At 47.1% G+C, this 16,078-nt stretch overlaps 1 protein-coding gene and 1 long non-coding RNA gene across 2 annotated transcripts in view; both read right to left on the bottom strand.

Annotated features, from left to right (window-relative positions):
- Positions 1-3,791: 3,791 nt before the first annotated feature.
- Positions 3,792-8,656, bottom strand: LOC309451419. The gene is made up of 3 exons (XR_014186250.1): positions 8,503-8,656; positions 5,142-5,555; positions 3,792-3,913 (listed from the first exon to the last, which is right to left on the bottom strand). It is a non-coding gene; the product is annotated as an uncharacterized lncRNA (long non-coding RNA).
- Positions 8,657-11,585: 2,929 nt separating this feature from the next.
- ARK2N (arkadia (RNF111) N-terminal like PKA signaling regulator 2N) overlaps positions 11,586-16,078 on the bottom strand; it is a 45,382-nt gene continuing 40,889 nt past the window's right edge. The window contains exon 5 of the mRNA XM_082075063.1: positions 11,586-14,610. Within this exon, the coding sequence (XP_081931189.1) occupies positions 14,421-14,610 (190 nt within the window). The 3' untranslated portion in view covers positions 11,586-14,420. The remainder of the gene's footprint in view (positions 14,611-16,078) is intronic.

Here is a 16,078-nt window from a genome sequence, read left to right as displayed (position 1 = left end):
AGGAAGGAGAGGTTGTGCAAGGAGCTGGTGGTTCCACAGCTCCAAGCAGGACGGGGGTTTTAATGGCCTGGGGCTGTTTCAGCAGCATCGCAGCCGCAGAATCACAGAACCACAGAAGGGTTTGGGGTGGAAGGGACCTTCCCAGCTCCCCCAGCCCCACCCCTGCCATGAGCAGGGACATCTTCACCAGCTCAGGTTGCTCAGAGCCCCGTCCAGCCTGGCCTGGGATGTCTCCAGGGATGGCTCATCCACCACCTCTCTGCCCAACCTGGGACAGGCTCTCACCACCCTCAGGGACAACAATTTCTTCCTCATGTCCAGCCTGAATCTCCCTCCTTTAGTTTAAAACCATCATCCCTTGTCTTATCGCAACAGACCCTGCTCAAAAGTCTGTCCCCATCTTTCTCACAGGCCCCTTTGAAGTCCAGAAAGGTGCAATAAGGTCTCCCCAGAGCTTCTCTTCTCCAGCTGAACAGCCCAACTCTCTCAGCCTGTCCCCCAGCAGAGCTGTTCCAGCCTCGGATCATTCCTGTGGCTCCTCTGGCCCCTCTCCAGCAGGTCCTTGTGTGTCCTGTGCTGAGCACCCAGAGCTGGACCAGCACTGCAGGGGGGTCTCACCAGAAAAGATCCTCAGACGGTCTCAGGAGGTGTGGAGGATGGTCAGGTGCGCACCAGGGAATCATCCTCCTTTATTCAATGGAGGAGATGAAGTAAACAGCATTTTCAGCTCACCAAGTCTTGTCCGAGACATGTTGTGAGCTGCCTGTTGAAGTTATCCCTCCTTTTATTAGAGTTTAATCACTATGTTTCGTCATCTGCTCTGGGTGTCTTAAACCTCCAACCTGCTCCTCACCTTCCAACCATTGACTTCCAATGGCTTGAATCAGCCCTGGGTTATCACAGAGACCACCTGCACCCCTCTGCCCACCTCTGTGGGGGACAGTGGTCTTCAAACCTAGGGGGAACCCACCCTGACTGATGGAAATAAGATGGGAAAAGTAAAACCCAACTGAATGAAGGGCGATATCAAGGCTGGTTCTCTGTCTCCCTCAGCAGTAGAGGGGCAGCACGCTGGTCCTTTAATCACATCCCAGGCACCCTGTGGCAGGGTCTGATGTGGTGGCGTGGGCTTGGTGGCACAAGAGGCATCCTATTAGGAGTTTGTGGTGCTCGTCATCAATGATACATCTACAACACACCCATGGCAAGCAAGTGCATCAGCACAAGTAAGCGCTCAGTCTTCAATTATTCAAGGCAAGGCATCTGCTTACTCGCTCCAGCCTAAGTAATGATGATCACTTGAGCAGCTTCACACATCCCCTGGAGCCAACAGGCACCAAAAAGTCACAAGACTGTGTGAGGTGTTAAGGGGGGGGTTGAGTGTCTGGTTATTTTGTATGTCCTGGGGTCATCGGAGCAAACCCCTGAGTTCCTGGGGAAGGTTGTACTGGTTGTACTGTATTTTTGCATCTCAAGTCATCATCGCTACAGAAAGTGGCAGAAAGATGCAGTTCACGACTTGATCGTGAACTTGGCATTCTTGCATTATTAAGAGTTTCCATCCACAAACAGCCTGTGCTGATTGCTTCAAAGGGATTGATGGTTTTCTCCACAGCATAGCTCAGGGTGATGATGCTCTGTGCTTCCTCCAGCACCTCACCCACCCCTCACCCCTGAGCCAGGGACGATGATAAGAGACCTTGGCAGTCTGGAGACCAAAACCTTCAAAGAACAGGAGGACACAAGGAAATGGAATGAAGCTGGGTCAGGGGAAGTTCAGATGGGACATTAGGAAAAGGTTCTTTACTGAGAGGATGGTCAATCACTGGAACAGGCTTCCCAGGGAAGTGGTCATGGCACCAAGGCCATCGGAGGACAAGGAGCCTCTGGACAATGCTTTTAGAATCACAGAATAATTTTTGTTGGAAAAGACCCTCAAGATCATGGAGTCCAACCATTAACATCACACTATCACTAAACCATGTCCCTAAGAACCCCATCTACATGTCTTTTAAACCCTCTCAGGGATGGTGACTCCACCACTGCCCTGCGCAGCCTGTTCCAATGCCCGACAGCCCTTTCCAGGAAGAAATTATTCCTCATATCCAATGGCCACAGTGCTGGGACAGAAAGATGTAGCACATCTCATGCCCAGCAGTCTAAAATACTGATCTACCCCAAGGAGACAACTTCATGAATCACAGTGGCAGCAATGGAAGGGAGAGGGTTGTCCCAAGGCAGGAGGCTGGAGTCCTCCATCAGAACAAAAAGATTTCCTGCTCTTCCTCCTGTTGGACAAGCTATTGAGCCAGGAGCTGGAAGAGGAGATGAAAATGGTTCAACTTGCCTCCAGTTGCTGCTGTGATCTTCATGGAGACACTGAGCAGTTCCACGCGTAAGAGGGATCGAAGACTCATAGAATGATTTTGGTTGAAAGAGAGCCTCAAGATCATGGAGTGCAACCATTAACCCAACATTGTCACTAAACCATATCCCTAAACAGGGGTGTCAAACTCATTTTAGTCACATAGTTTAATTTTAGGTAGTCTTGTGAGGAGCAGGGTGTTGGACTTGATGATCCTTATGGATCCCTTCCAACTCGAGATATTCTACGATTCCATGTTTGCTGTGTATATATGTTGCTTCCCCTACACGCTGCTGGCTGCTGGATTTTTTTATTACTTCGGGGAGTTTTCTTAAAAAGAGGTATTTGGAAGGCTGGTTCGGCAGAGCACAGGAGTGGAGACGTTTCTACAGGCTGATGCTCCCACGTCTGATTGCTGACCAGGATTTTGTCCATGTAATCTCTACCCTTTACCTGTCCAGAGCCAAAACCAGTTCTGTGGAGAGCTTTTGCCCTTCCACAGGCCAAGGGTGAGCGCCCATCACTGCCTGTCCAGCCTAATGCTCAGTATGGGACTGGAAATGTGGCACTAACAAGCCAAGAAAAGACCCAGCATGCATAAAGAACCACCAGAAACAAAAATTATTTTATGAAATACACAAACCTGTGTTTTTTCCTTCTTGGGATGCACCTCACAAACAGGTAGGTCCTGTCTCCAATGTTCGCTGAGAAAATCAGAGACTATCCCCACCAGAGATGCATTTACACCCTTACGTTTTGGCCGCATCGCTCCACCGTGCTGGAGATGACGCTTCTGCCCAAGGGCTGGGGATCTCTTATTAATGTTTACAAATATATAAAGGAGGAGTGTCAGGAGGATGGAGCCAGGCTCTTCTCAGTGACAACCAACGGTAGGACAAGGGGCAGTGGGTTCAAACTGGAACACAGGAGGTTCCACTTAAATTTGAGAAGAAACTTCTTCATGGTGAGGGTGGCAGAGCCTGGCCCAGGCTGCCCAGGGGGGTTGTGGAGTCTCCTTCTGTGCAGACATTCCAACCCACCTGGACACCTTCCTGTGTAACCTCATCTGGGTGTTCCTGCTCCATGGGGGGATTGCACTGGGTGAGCTTTCCAGGTCCCTTCCAACCCCTGACATTCTGGGATTCTGTGATCTCCTCCAGAAGCAAGAGGCCAAGCTGGAGCAGTTATGGAGTCACCACCAGCTGATGTCCCGCTCCCATCACTGGCACCCCACGTTGTGAGGATGCTTCCATCATTCCTTGCATCCCTGCAACCTGAGCAAGCACCATCACTCACCTTCAAGAGCCAACCCCAACCGCTCAGAAGAACCATGCTTTGCCCAAATCTATTGTTTAACCCACATCACCACTTTATTTAAGTGCAAATTGTTCGCTCTTGTTGCTCTGAGCAATGCAGGGATGAGGAGGGGGTGTCCTCTTGGGACAGGAGAAGAAGGGAATCCCAACCAAGGAGGTGGTTTCCAGCACATCGCTGCATTGTGGAGAATTTCACCTTGGCTCTTCGTGCAGATGACGGATCCCATTAGAGCTGTGAAACGTTAGCAGACGGGGAGCATTAGTGAGATGTCAGAAAATAGATCCGAGGCGCTCAGCTGGTGACTTGTAAGTGGCAGAGCTCCTGCGAGGGGTGTTTTTATTCGGTGGTTTTGTCACACGCCGTCCAGGGAAAGTGTGAATAAATGCGTCTGAGTGAGAAGTGTAATCATGTGGAAAAGCAAGAAAATTACCCTTTCATGATTGTCTGTCATATCCTGTGCCAGTTAACATGGGCTTTGAGTGAGAACACATAGCACAAGTGACACATTTCCCATTAGGATCTTAAAAGCATCACTCCAGCCCAAACACCTCTGACTTGAAAGCTCCTCTTTGGGTTTAGAGGACCACTGATAAACATCTCCTTCCTATCTACAGCCCCAGAGCGGGGACCCACGCTGCCAAATGGGGCACAGAGGGCTACAGTTGTAACGAGTGGGGAAAAATCAAGAGTATTTTAGGATGCAGATAATTAAGTCTGCTGGCGGTAACATTAGTAAAGATGCAAGGAGGCAATGGAAAGTCACTATTTTTATGAGTGGCTTTGTCAGATAGAGTTGGAAATTTCTACTAGAAAGCGCTGGTCGCAGGGTTGTGTAGCAGAACTGCCAATGCTAGAAGACATGGATGAGGTCGATGAGCTGGAGTGATGGACGTGATGTGACTTTGGAGTTTGGTAACGTCAAGTTTAAGGCAGACACACAACAAGAGAAGCAATGGGGAGGATCTGGGTGTCCGTGTCCCTGCTCATGGCAGGGGTTGGACCGGCTGACCCTTGAAGGTCCCTTTCAACCCAAACCATTCTGTGATCATTTCCAAGGGGCATTTATGAATGAGTAGTTGTAAGGATTCTCAGGAATGCATTTATACTTTTTACAAACTCCCTGGTCCAGCAGCCCAGCGGTGGCTGCAAAGATGCTGAGGGGTCTGGAGCATCTTTCTTATGAGGAGACACTGAGAGAGCTGGGGCAGTTCAGCTGGAGAAGAGAAGCTGAGAGGGGATCTCATCAGTGTTTACAAATATCTCAAGGGTGGGTGTCAAGAGGATGGACCAGACTCCTTTCAGTGGTGCCCAGTAATGGGATGAGAAGCAATGGACACAGGCTGGAGCACAGGAGGTTCCATCTGAATATGAGGAGAAACTTATTTACTTTGAGGTGCCAGAGCCTGGCCCAGGCTGCCCAGAGAGGTTGTGGAGTCTCCTTCTCTGCAGACAAACCCACCTGTGTGATCTGCTCTGGTGACCCTGCTTGAGCAGGTGTCTTGGACTAGATGATCTCCAGAAGTCCAACCCCAACCATTCCGTGATTCTGATTCTTGTCCACATCAACCGTGGCTGGATCTGTACGTTCTGTTAAATGGTGCAGGCCACATGTCCCCTGACCTGACCAGCAACAGGTGGTCATCAGGTTAGACATCAATATATAAACCCGGAGGGGCTGGATCCTCGTCTGATGTTAATTTCAATAAAAGGAGGGCGTTCACCTTTTTTTGCTCCAAAGACCAAAGTTATGGAGCAAAGCTATAGGTTTCTTCTGTCGCAAGTTTGCATTTTGTGCGCATTCTGCTCCTTTCCTTTGCAGGTAGGAGGGAAACTGCATCCCTGTGATGCTCTGGAGAGGAAGACACAGACGACCCTAAAAGGGAGAGGGGAAAACAAGTTGTATTTCAGCGAAAGGAGGTGATGCCCTCAGCAAAGAGCATCATTTACAGATTCTCCAGGGAGCTGGGGGACTAATCCACTTCGTAAAACCCTTCCGGTTCCCATTGTAAGGCAGACAAACTAAACTTTCAGCCACAAATTAACCTGCATTGCAATGAATTCACTGGGGAAAGCAGTAAAAAAAGTATCAAACCAGTTTGGGTAGTTTTTTTGCCAGGTTCTCATGTCGCCCCAGAAGTGACAATTCCCACGGAGCCAAGTGGCTCCTACATGAAAGTGAAGCGTCCTGAGCCACGAGGGGTGCGCTGGGTGCTGCGGGAGACATTCCGAGCTTTCCATCCCGCATATCCCCCAGCCTAAATGCTCCAGGTGCCTCTTGCTGACGGAGAAACAAATATTCAGTATGTACATCAGATGTCCTCGTCCCACATTGTCGCAGGTGAGTGAATTAGGGCCCTGTTTGCCGCAGAGTTTTGTTTAAGTTGCTCAAGCACGACTTAAAGCTCGGTGGCAGGTTCAGTGTTATGTACTGCAGGGAGGAAATAAGCCAAGCCGAATCCTGCTCACCTCCCATCACGTCTGGATCCCAGGATCCCTAAAGTCCACAGAAATAAATCATTTAAAGGAGCAGAACAGCGGGAGGGCTGGCTCGAGCTGGTGCCTGCGCAGGGGTCCCAGCCAAGCACGGAAAATCCTGGGGTTTTGTATTATTTACCCATTTCTCACACCATGATTCAGCCCAATGGCAATATTTGAGTCGGGGGTCTTCTTTCCTTTCATTGGATCTTTTTCACTGATCTCAAACGGGCCTTTGCCTAGTTTAGCTGTAGATATTGTTTACAGTCCTTGCAGGTGTTGTTTGGTCTGAATTAATCCTCTTCTTCTTAGCAAAGCACAGAGCAGGCCCCTTTTTGCTGATGTCCGTAATGTCTTCACATTAGCCCTGAAATCATCATTTTCTCCCCCATCAATTCAGTTTTTCCCAGCAAAGTGCGAACTAGACCTCATCTCGCTGATGTTCAGCGTAGTCTGTAGTTGCTTTTGGTAACTATGAGCAGAACTTTACAGCACACAGCCTACTAAGTATTATAACGTGAAGCAGGGAGTATATTAAAAATCACAGAATCACAGAGTGTCAGGAATTGGAAGGGACTGAAAGCTCATCCAGTGCAATCCCCCCATGGAGCAGGAACACCCAGATGAGGTTACACCGGAAGGTGTCCAGGCGGGTTGGAATGTCTGCACAGAAGGAGACTCCACAACCCCCCTGGGCAGCCTGGGCCAGGCTCTGCCACCCTCACCAGGAACAAGTTTCTTCTCAGATTTAAGTGGAACCTCCTGTGTTCCAGTTTGTACCCATTGCCCCTTGTCCTGTCACTGGTTGTCACCCAGAAGAGCCTGGCTCCATCCTCCTGACACTCACCCTTTATATATCTGTAACCATGAATGAGTCCCCCCTCAGTGTCCTCTTGTCCAGCTCCAGAGCCCCAGCTCCCTCAGCCTTTCCTCACACGGGAGATGCTCCACTCCCTGCAGCATCTTGGTGGCTGCGCTGGACTCTCTCCAGCAGTTCCCTGTCCTGCTGGAACTGAGGGGCCACAACTGGACACAAGATTCCAGGTGTGGTCTCCCCAGGGCAGAGCAGAGGGGCAGGAGAACCTCTCGGACCTACTGACCACCCCCTTCTAACCCACCCCAGGTCCCATTGGCTTCCTGGCCACAAGGGCCCAGTGCTGGCTCATGGTCACCCTGCTGTCCCCAGGACCCCCAGGTCCCTTTCCCCTACGCTGCTCTCTAATAGGTCATTCCCCAACTTATACTGGAACCACTTATACTGGAATCACACAGCCTTATAATCCTAAGTGATTCATTCTATTCAGTGCGCATTTAAGGTGGAACTCGAACTGGGCTCATCCAGTGATGTGTGAGAAGTGAAATAAAAACCATCGCCACACAGCCTATTGATCAGAGAGAGCTCAAAGCGGGCTCACCCAGACCGTCATATTTATAAAATAAAGTGGTTGTCTTGTAGTCAAACTGCACATGGTGGGAAAGGTCTGTACGAGACCCCCTACACCTGATACTTTTTGGTGTTCAGTTGCTGTTCTGCTGCCTTAGAACCACAGAATGTCCTGAGTTGGAAGGACCCACAAGTATCATTGAATCCAACCTGATATTGAAGTGCTGGAGCGGGTCCAGAGAAGAGCAACAAGACTGGGGAAGGGACTTGAACACAAGCCCTTTGGGGAGAGGCTGAGGGAGCTGGGCTTGTTTAGTCTGGAGAAGAGGAGGCTTAGAGCTGAGCTCAGCACTCTCTAGAACTACCTGAAGGGCAGTTCTAGCCAGGTGGGGATTGGTCTCTTCTCCCAGGCAGTCAGCAATAGGACAAGGGGGCATGGGCTTCAACTCTGCCAGGGGAAATTTAGGCTGGATATTAGAAAACAGTTCTGTGCAGAGAGAGTGGTCAGGCATTGGAATGGCTGCCCAGGGAGGTGCTGGACTCACTGGCCCTGGAGGTTTGTAAACTGAGATTGGACACGGCACTTAGTGCCATGATCTAGTCAATGGACTGGAGTTGGACCAAGGGTTGGACTTGATGATCTCTGAGGTCTTTTCCAACCCAGTCGATTCTGTCATTCTCTGCATTTTCCTGCCATTCCCTCGGAACAGAAACACTTGAAGGCTTTTCCAATGGCTCTTGGATTTCCTCTGTGCCTGATGCCAAAAATGCATCTCCTCCTAGTGGTTTCTTTTCCTGAAAGAGTAATCTTCATATGCTGACATGGACCACAGAGATCAACACTGTGGTTTGAAATGGAGGGACAAGTACATGGGTGATTTCTGCACAACATGGGGACATTCATTCTTGGCAACACAAAAGGGAAGGGTTTTTAATCTCGCATTTGATCACAAAGAAATACCTGATCTGCCACAGAAATCCACTTTCAAGATCTTAAATCCTGACCAGTGCTGGACTCTGGCATCTTCACCCAGGACAGCAAATGCGCTGTGCGAGCAGAGGTTTGGATGTGACAGCGTGGTCACCAACATGAGAGTGTTCAAGAGGATGAAAGTTTGTGAAGAACTTTGGATTCTGCATGATAAAATGTGGTGTGATTGTTAGGCATATTATAAGGGATATAACTCCAACTATCAAATACACATTTCTTTAATCATGTGCATGCATGCCCACTTGGCTTCAGTCAACCCACTTTATTCTCTCATAGAGGGGCAGCACGGTTACCTCGTGCCTCTGCGTCATAAATACGTGGCGTATTGTAGGTCAGCAGTAGGGAGTCCAATTGGTTGATAAATTGCTTGGTTTAAGTGTTAAATTAATATTATCTCTATACAATGTTAACATACATGCAAACTTGTTTTAAGCGAATAGCTTCAGTAATATAAAATGTCATTATTGATTGTACTGTTGGGAATTTCTCATGCCAAACAGGGAGTCTTTGCCTAGATGTGTACCAGACAAAACGATCGCAAGTAACAAGCGTGATACCTTCAGAGCCAACAAAATCACAACTGGATGAGGCATTAGATTAAAAATCCTCGTTGTGGTCGATGACCGTCTGAACAAGGTCGCCCACTGATAATACTTTCCACTCCCCTTCGGTCCTGCCAGGACATGATGTACCTTCAGCAGCGACAGGATGATCTATTGTACCTTCATCTTAGAGCAATCTGCAAAACAAAAAGACTAAACATGCTGGTTTTGGCAGAGTGTGCTGGACAGGCTACCCCGTTAGGAATGAGGGAAAATCACTCGTGCACTAATTCTGCGCTTTGCACCACCGCTTTGATCTTTGCGTGCGAGAATCTCAAGGGTGGATGATAAGGTGCCTTCACGACTTTTTCACAGGCCCGTTATCTGAACGCAGAGGTTGTACTTGTGATATATCTGTTTTTCTCCACCACAGCTGCAGTTGCTTGAGCGTATTTACAATTCTCCTCCTTTTTTGCGCTGTTCCCACACATTCCACCCCCTCGCCCAAGAGACGTTTCTGCTGGGCTGGCAAAGCTGGAGACGTTAATTTGGGCTTGCGGGCTGTAGCATAGAGCACTTGACAGAGGCCTACAATAAACACACACAGAACAAAGGAACAAACATATCTGTACAATAATGCTTTAAATCAGGTATCCCACTCATCTTGTCACGGAGTTAAATGAGTTATTCAGCCGGGCATTATCAGCAGATTGTTCCATTTGATGCATTAAGTCCTGAAGATGTTAAATGTCGCGTTCCACGCTGGCTGGTTCATCAGTTATGTTGAAGCAGCACGTGCCTTCAAAATCGAAGCAGCTTTTACAGCCGTGACCAACACAGACCGGAAAGCGGTGGCTTGTGCTTGTTCGGACTGAACTTCAATGCGATGTTGCGTTCTCGACACCAGTAACACTGTCCCGGTGCTGTCTCCTCTGTTTATTGAAGATACCTGAAATGCGACATCTTGAGAATCGGATATAAGCAGAAGATGTAAAATAAGTCTGGGTACAGTGTCTGGAGTTACTAGATGAATTTAATAGTCTGTGGTACTGCTTCACAATCCATTGGTGCGAATAATTCCATTTAGTTAGTCCTGTATCCACAGCAGTGTGTGTATATTGCCACCCCTTAGACCGGCCAGGGGCCGATATAATGGACCTGCTGAGTATTCAAGGCCCACAGACCCTGTTTTATCTTTCCCCATGGGCTACGCAACACCCTTAAATGTAACTCTGTACGAGCAGCACAATGATGTGCACATTTCAGAAGTATATAACAGCAAAGGAGTGATTGTGAGCCATGTCCCAAGCATGTGCAGGGATAAAAGTTCTCCAGCGCCCTAAAAATCCCAAAAAGGCATGTAATTGTTCAACCGCAGTTGGTACAGAAAACTGCCGGACTGTTTGCCATAGCTTACCTGGTTATTTCTCTAATCTGTCCATGTCAAACTATTCCTAAAAACAGTTCAGTAGCACGAGGGCCCTGTGTTTTAGTCAGGTTAAGTTGCCCAGCTTTAGTCCTGTAAGTGCACTTTTAATTTCTTTTTGTGATGCTGCCGTAATCAATAGATCATCAATAGATCGTCCCCGAAACAACACTCGGAAAGCACGTTGCTTTTGCTGCCAGGTGAAGGAAAACGGGTCCTGTACTGAGCACAAACACCCGCACCGAACTCACAGCGCTGCTCTCCCCCATGGGACAGACACGGAATAAAACCCAAGTGTGGCGTCCACCTCCACAACCACCACCCGAACGTGTGTTTTCCAGCTCCACAGAAGCCAAGAACTCGGTGGGGCTGAAAGACCAGCTCGCTGCACCCCCAACATCCATCTCGACATGTAGAACACGCGGGTAAATGGCTCTTCTTGTTCACAACACTGAGAGCCTTTGCACATGATAAAAACATCAGACCTACAGCAAATTCCCCTAAGTGGCTGGAAACCTAATGGATATTATAATTATTTTTATATTGGCTATAAGAAGGCAAGCAGTAGGACCCTCAGTTTAGCACAGTGCAGATGTACTTACCATCCTTCTTTTTATTAGGAACAATTTCTTCCCCAAAGGGCTGTCGGGCATTGGAACAGGCTGTGGTGGAGTCACCATCCCTGCAGGGATTGAAAATACACACAGAGGAGGTTCCCAGGGACATGGGGTAGTGCTGGGCGTGGGTTATGGTTGGACTCCATGATCTTGAGGGTCTTTTCCAACCAAAATGATTCTGTGATTGTGCAGAACGCGATGGGCAGCGGCCGCTCCTCCCCTGCACCCGCATCCCCACCAGCGGCGCAGGGAGGAGCCGCCGTCCTGCCCCGGCCTGCGAGATAAAAGCTTCTGGGTCAGCAAATCACATTTACATCCTGGACATTCTAAATTAAACACGTTACGGCAGGAGCGGTGCTGAAATTGGGCAGTTGTAGCTCATTCCGAGAGCTTAAGGCTTTATTTGGGAGATGTGAGATACAGCAGACTGAATCAAAGTGGAAAAAAACGATCCCGAACAAAGTGATATTGTTTAAATAATACACTCTATTTTATTTTGTCTTAAAATAGTTTAACCTTTATGCTACAGACTTGTTTCAAAAAACAGAAGGTCTCATCTTGCACCAAAAATATATATATTTATATATATATATAACACTCTGTTTTATTATTATTTTTTTCTCCAAAGACCATTAAATACTAGATGGAAAAAAAACGAGAACTAAATAACGAGTGTCGAGAAGAATAGAATTTGTCAACTAAAGTCGCACGTTTTCGACATTTATATTCTAAGCAATGATTTGTCTTCACTACAGAAGATTCCAAGTTCACACTCCAGCAATTCAGGAACTGCTAAACCATGAGGGGCTCGATCCAATGCACACCGTAGCGTTGGCTCCGGTGGGTTCTGCATCAGGCCCCAAGTGCATTGGTTCTTGGCCATACAATGGCTAACGTTTCTCTTTCCTGCTGAGAAGAGCAAAACTGTCCAGGCACCTTTTGCTCTATTTTTAAAAAAAAAAAAAACAACGAAACAAAAATAAAACCAAAAATTTAAAAATACAAAAAGAAATAAGAACGCTTCCTAGCTATCCAGTGATTGCGGTTGTCAGACCACTACCCTTTCGAATTTGTTAAGATAAAATACGTAGTGTTTTAAATAAAAGAAAACCTGGTTCAGACTACAATACATGAATCATTTAAACAAACACAGTGCACAATTGGAGGAAGTTTGGTTAGGACGCAGTCGTTTTCATATATACATGGAAGTCACATCATATACAAACTGAAAAACAAGATAGTTGGTTTGCATTTTTTTTCTCATGGAAGGACTACAAATGGGTCCCTGCAGCTTCTTCTTCAAAACTGTTCTTTAAAATAACAAAAAAAAAAAAAAAAAAGAGACTTTGTGAAACAGGACAACAAAAAGCAGCCACACCAAACCACTGTTCCGAAATTACCTTTGCATCCCGCTGAAACGACGGCTCGAGCTGCGTGGTTTAAACACCAGGAGAAAAGACGGGCAGGCGCTACTGATATAGATGCTATAGGGGCTTTTCCCGGTGCGTGCGCTGCTCCCTCCCTCCCGCCCCCCCCGGAAATAAATCAGTCACTATAAGCACCACGTACACTTTTCTGGCCATGCAATACGCTGATGTTACGTGTTTTAGAAAGCTCGAAATTGGAACGTTAATCCCTTACCTAGTTGTTCCTTGAAGCGCGGTCAGAATCGTTCTGCTCGTTAAAGGAAAAGCTGTCTGTTACTAACTATACCAACGCTGCTGTGCTTTGTTTTTTCAAGTTATGTGACAATATAGGCAATTTTAATTTACTTTTGCCCACAAATAAAATTACTGGAAGCCGAATAAATTTAGAAACCGCTCAACACAGAGAGAAAACAGAATTTCCCATGTCCTGACTACCTCCTGCTCGGCCTTAAATGGGGAAATACTGGCGACAGAGCTGTACAAAATTCCCACTAGAAACGTTTTGAATACAAAGGAATATTTTAATAGCACAATAGACATTTAAAGTGAATACCATCTTGCTAAAGTCTAATCTTTGGTTTTTGCCTTGAGAAAGGCTCAGAATGACAGATGAGGGGCAGGAACTTCCATATACGCTACAGAAACTACGGCTGGCTAAAGCAAGTAGTCCTGCTGGATTTTGGTAAATATTCTGGCTGAAAGTGTTTGCTGGATCATAACCCTAAAAACAATTTGAAAACGAGAATAAGAGACATAATCTAAAGCCGGGAAAACGGTGCAGATCTAGTTTTTTTAAAGAAAAATAAAAATAAAAAAAATATCACAACCCTAGTCCCTGATCCTGCAACATCTTTGAGGACAGTTTTACAGTTTTAAGCACTTGAATGGCCCCGTGAGTTTCAGCGACAGAACATCGCGCATTTGCTGAAGTGCTTTGCCAGACTGGGCTTTGCAAGTTGTTTCGGTTTGTTTTCTTTTTTTTTTGAGATGTTTTTGAGATGTGAATGAAGCAAATAAGCAACAGTAGAGACAACGACTACGAGCAAAATGTTTCGTTTCTCTCCTTCTGCGACTCCAGGCAAGACTTGGATACAGGTAAAAAAGTTCGGCTATACTTAAAAAGGAGAGGGATGCTGGGCCTTTTTATTTTATCTCACTTTCTTGTGCTTTTGCAGTAATCAGCTGCTAGTAAGTCACTACTATGACTATTTTAAACAGTAACAAGCTCTGGGAAATGTTCAGTGAAACACAGTAGTCAAGTAGAGAGAAGACTCAGCACTGAAAAGAGTGTAAACTATAAATTATATGGAAAACAAAAACTTTAATTAAAAGCTGTTCAGTGCATATGTTATGGGCCGTTTGTATTAGACAGTCCCTCCTGCTGGTAACGCAACCAAATCAGCTTGAGCATAAAAACTCTTGGCCCAATTTTCAGAAGTGTTGAATACCCCCAAGTTCCACTGAAATCAGTGAGGACACAGCATTTCTCAAAATCACTGATGCTCACACAGCAAAACACTAACGTCTACTAATAAAAATCAATATGCTGATAAATTAAAAACGTCCTGAAGTTGGAGGTGGGAAAGGGTGGGAGGACATAAGTTTGCACACAGTTGTTTCTTCCGATTGACACACACACAAGTTAGTGACTGCAGTTGTGTTTTAAATTTGGGTTTTAACTCTGGGAGGAATCCTCCTTGGAGAAGGCAAAAACACTTGAAATGATAGTGAAATTATATTACATTCTTACGGAAGTGAAAAGCTTAATGAGTTTGAATTTTGCAACGCCAGGAACCGGGCTTCCAAAGCTGAAGCTTTAACAACGTGTGCCACCAAGGGGGGGAAGGGGTGGGGACAGACAGACAGCGACACCGCGTTACAGTAGATATTTGCGCCTGGTGTCCTCATCCAAAGTGAGGTCTACGACTTCTGGGGGCGAGGACCAGTTCTGCTGGGGGGTCACAGCTGTCCATGGTTGGGTTTGCTGGGCGCTGATGTACTGGGAGCCCGCGCCGTGCTTCCAGGAGGACACGCTCTGGATCACACCGCCCCTGGGATGCACGCACCTGCGGCAACAGAAAACACACAAAGGGATTAAAGCGGCTATTGAATCTGGGCGGTTTGTCACTTTGGCGTCTCGTTAACGTGTCCCTCTCCAAAATGTTCTCGTTTATTTTCCATTTGTAGACTCGGTGACATCTCAAATTCCCAGTAACAAAGCTGAGACTAAACTTAGAAGTTCAGGGTGGTGATGGTGTGGATTAAATTATTTTTAAGAACTGAATTCTGCCAGTGGGTGTAAAATGCATGCGTTTTTATGCACATATCCATATCACAGAATCACAGAATCCCAGAGTGTCAGGGGTTGGAAGGGACCTGGAAAGCTCATCCAGTGCAGTCCCCCCATGGAGCAGGAACACCCAGATGAGGTTACACAGGAAGGTGTCCAGGCGGGTTGGAATGTCTGCACAGAAGGAGACTCCACAACCCCCCTGGGCAGCCTGGGCCAGGCTCTGCCACCCTCACCAGGAACAAGTTTCTTCTCAGATTTAAATGGAACTTCCTGTGTTCCAGTTTGTACCCATTGCCCCTTGTCCTGTCACTGGCTGTCACCCAGAAGAGCCTGGCTCCATCCTCCTGACACTCACCCTTTTTATATCTGTAAACATTAATGAGGTCACCCCTCAGTCTCCTCTTCTCCAGAGCCCCAGCTCCCTCAGCCTTTCCTCACCCGGGAGATGCTCCACTCCCTTCAGCATCTTGGTGGCTGCGCTGGACTCTCTCCAGCAGTTCCCTGTCCTGCTGGAACTGAGGGGCCACAACTGGACACAAGATTCCAGGTGTGGTCTCCCCAGGGCAGAGCAGAGGGGCAGGAGAACCTCTCTGACCTACTGACCACCCCCTTCTAACCCACCCCAGGTACCATTGGCTTCCTGGCCACAAGGGCCCAGTGCTGGCTCATGGTCACCCTGCTGTCCCCAGGACCCCCAGGTCCCTTTCTGCTATTCTGCTCTCTAATAGGTCATTCCCCAACTTATACTGGAACCTGGGGTTGGTCCTGTTCAGATGCAAGCCTCTACACATGTGCATGGATCCCAAGGATACAGAAGAACTCTGCTCACCACTTGCAGTACCATGCATTATTCAGAAGCAGTCTCCTGAGAGCAGTTTTACCCACTGGACTTTTAAAGAGAAAAAAATGAGACAAAGAAAAAAAGCTACCTTTCCACATGAAATGATAGTTTCATTACAAGAATTACAAGAACCATCTTGTAATTACATTATTACAGCCCTTACGCTTGATTTTCCTTTGGTCTTCTTAGCTATAAAAATCACAAACATGCTGGAAAGTGCTCGCTGATAACAGTACAGCCACACTTCAGCAAGACATTTAAGCTTCCAGTGATTATAGTCAACGAGACTAAATCATGTATTTAAAGATAAGCACACAGTCAAGTGCCCTGCTCAAGTGAGGTGCATATCTACTTATTTGCACTGTATTTTTACCTATTATATTCATAACAGGTGTGCGAC

This window comes from Streptopelia decaocto (assembly GCF_964273445.1).
Source record: "Streptopelia decaocto genome assembly, chromosome: Z".
Lineage (NCBI taxonomy): Eukaryota > Metazoa > Chordata > Aves > Columbiformes > Columbidae > Streptopelia > Streptopelia decaocto.
The sequence above is the reverse complement of the archived record's forward strand: the minus strand, read 5'-3'. Positions and strand labels throughout refer to the sequence as shown.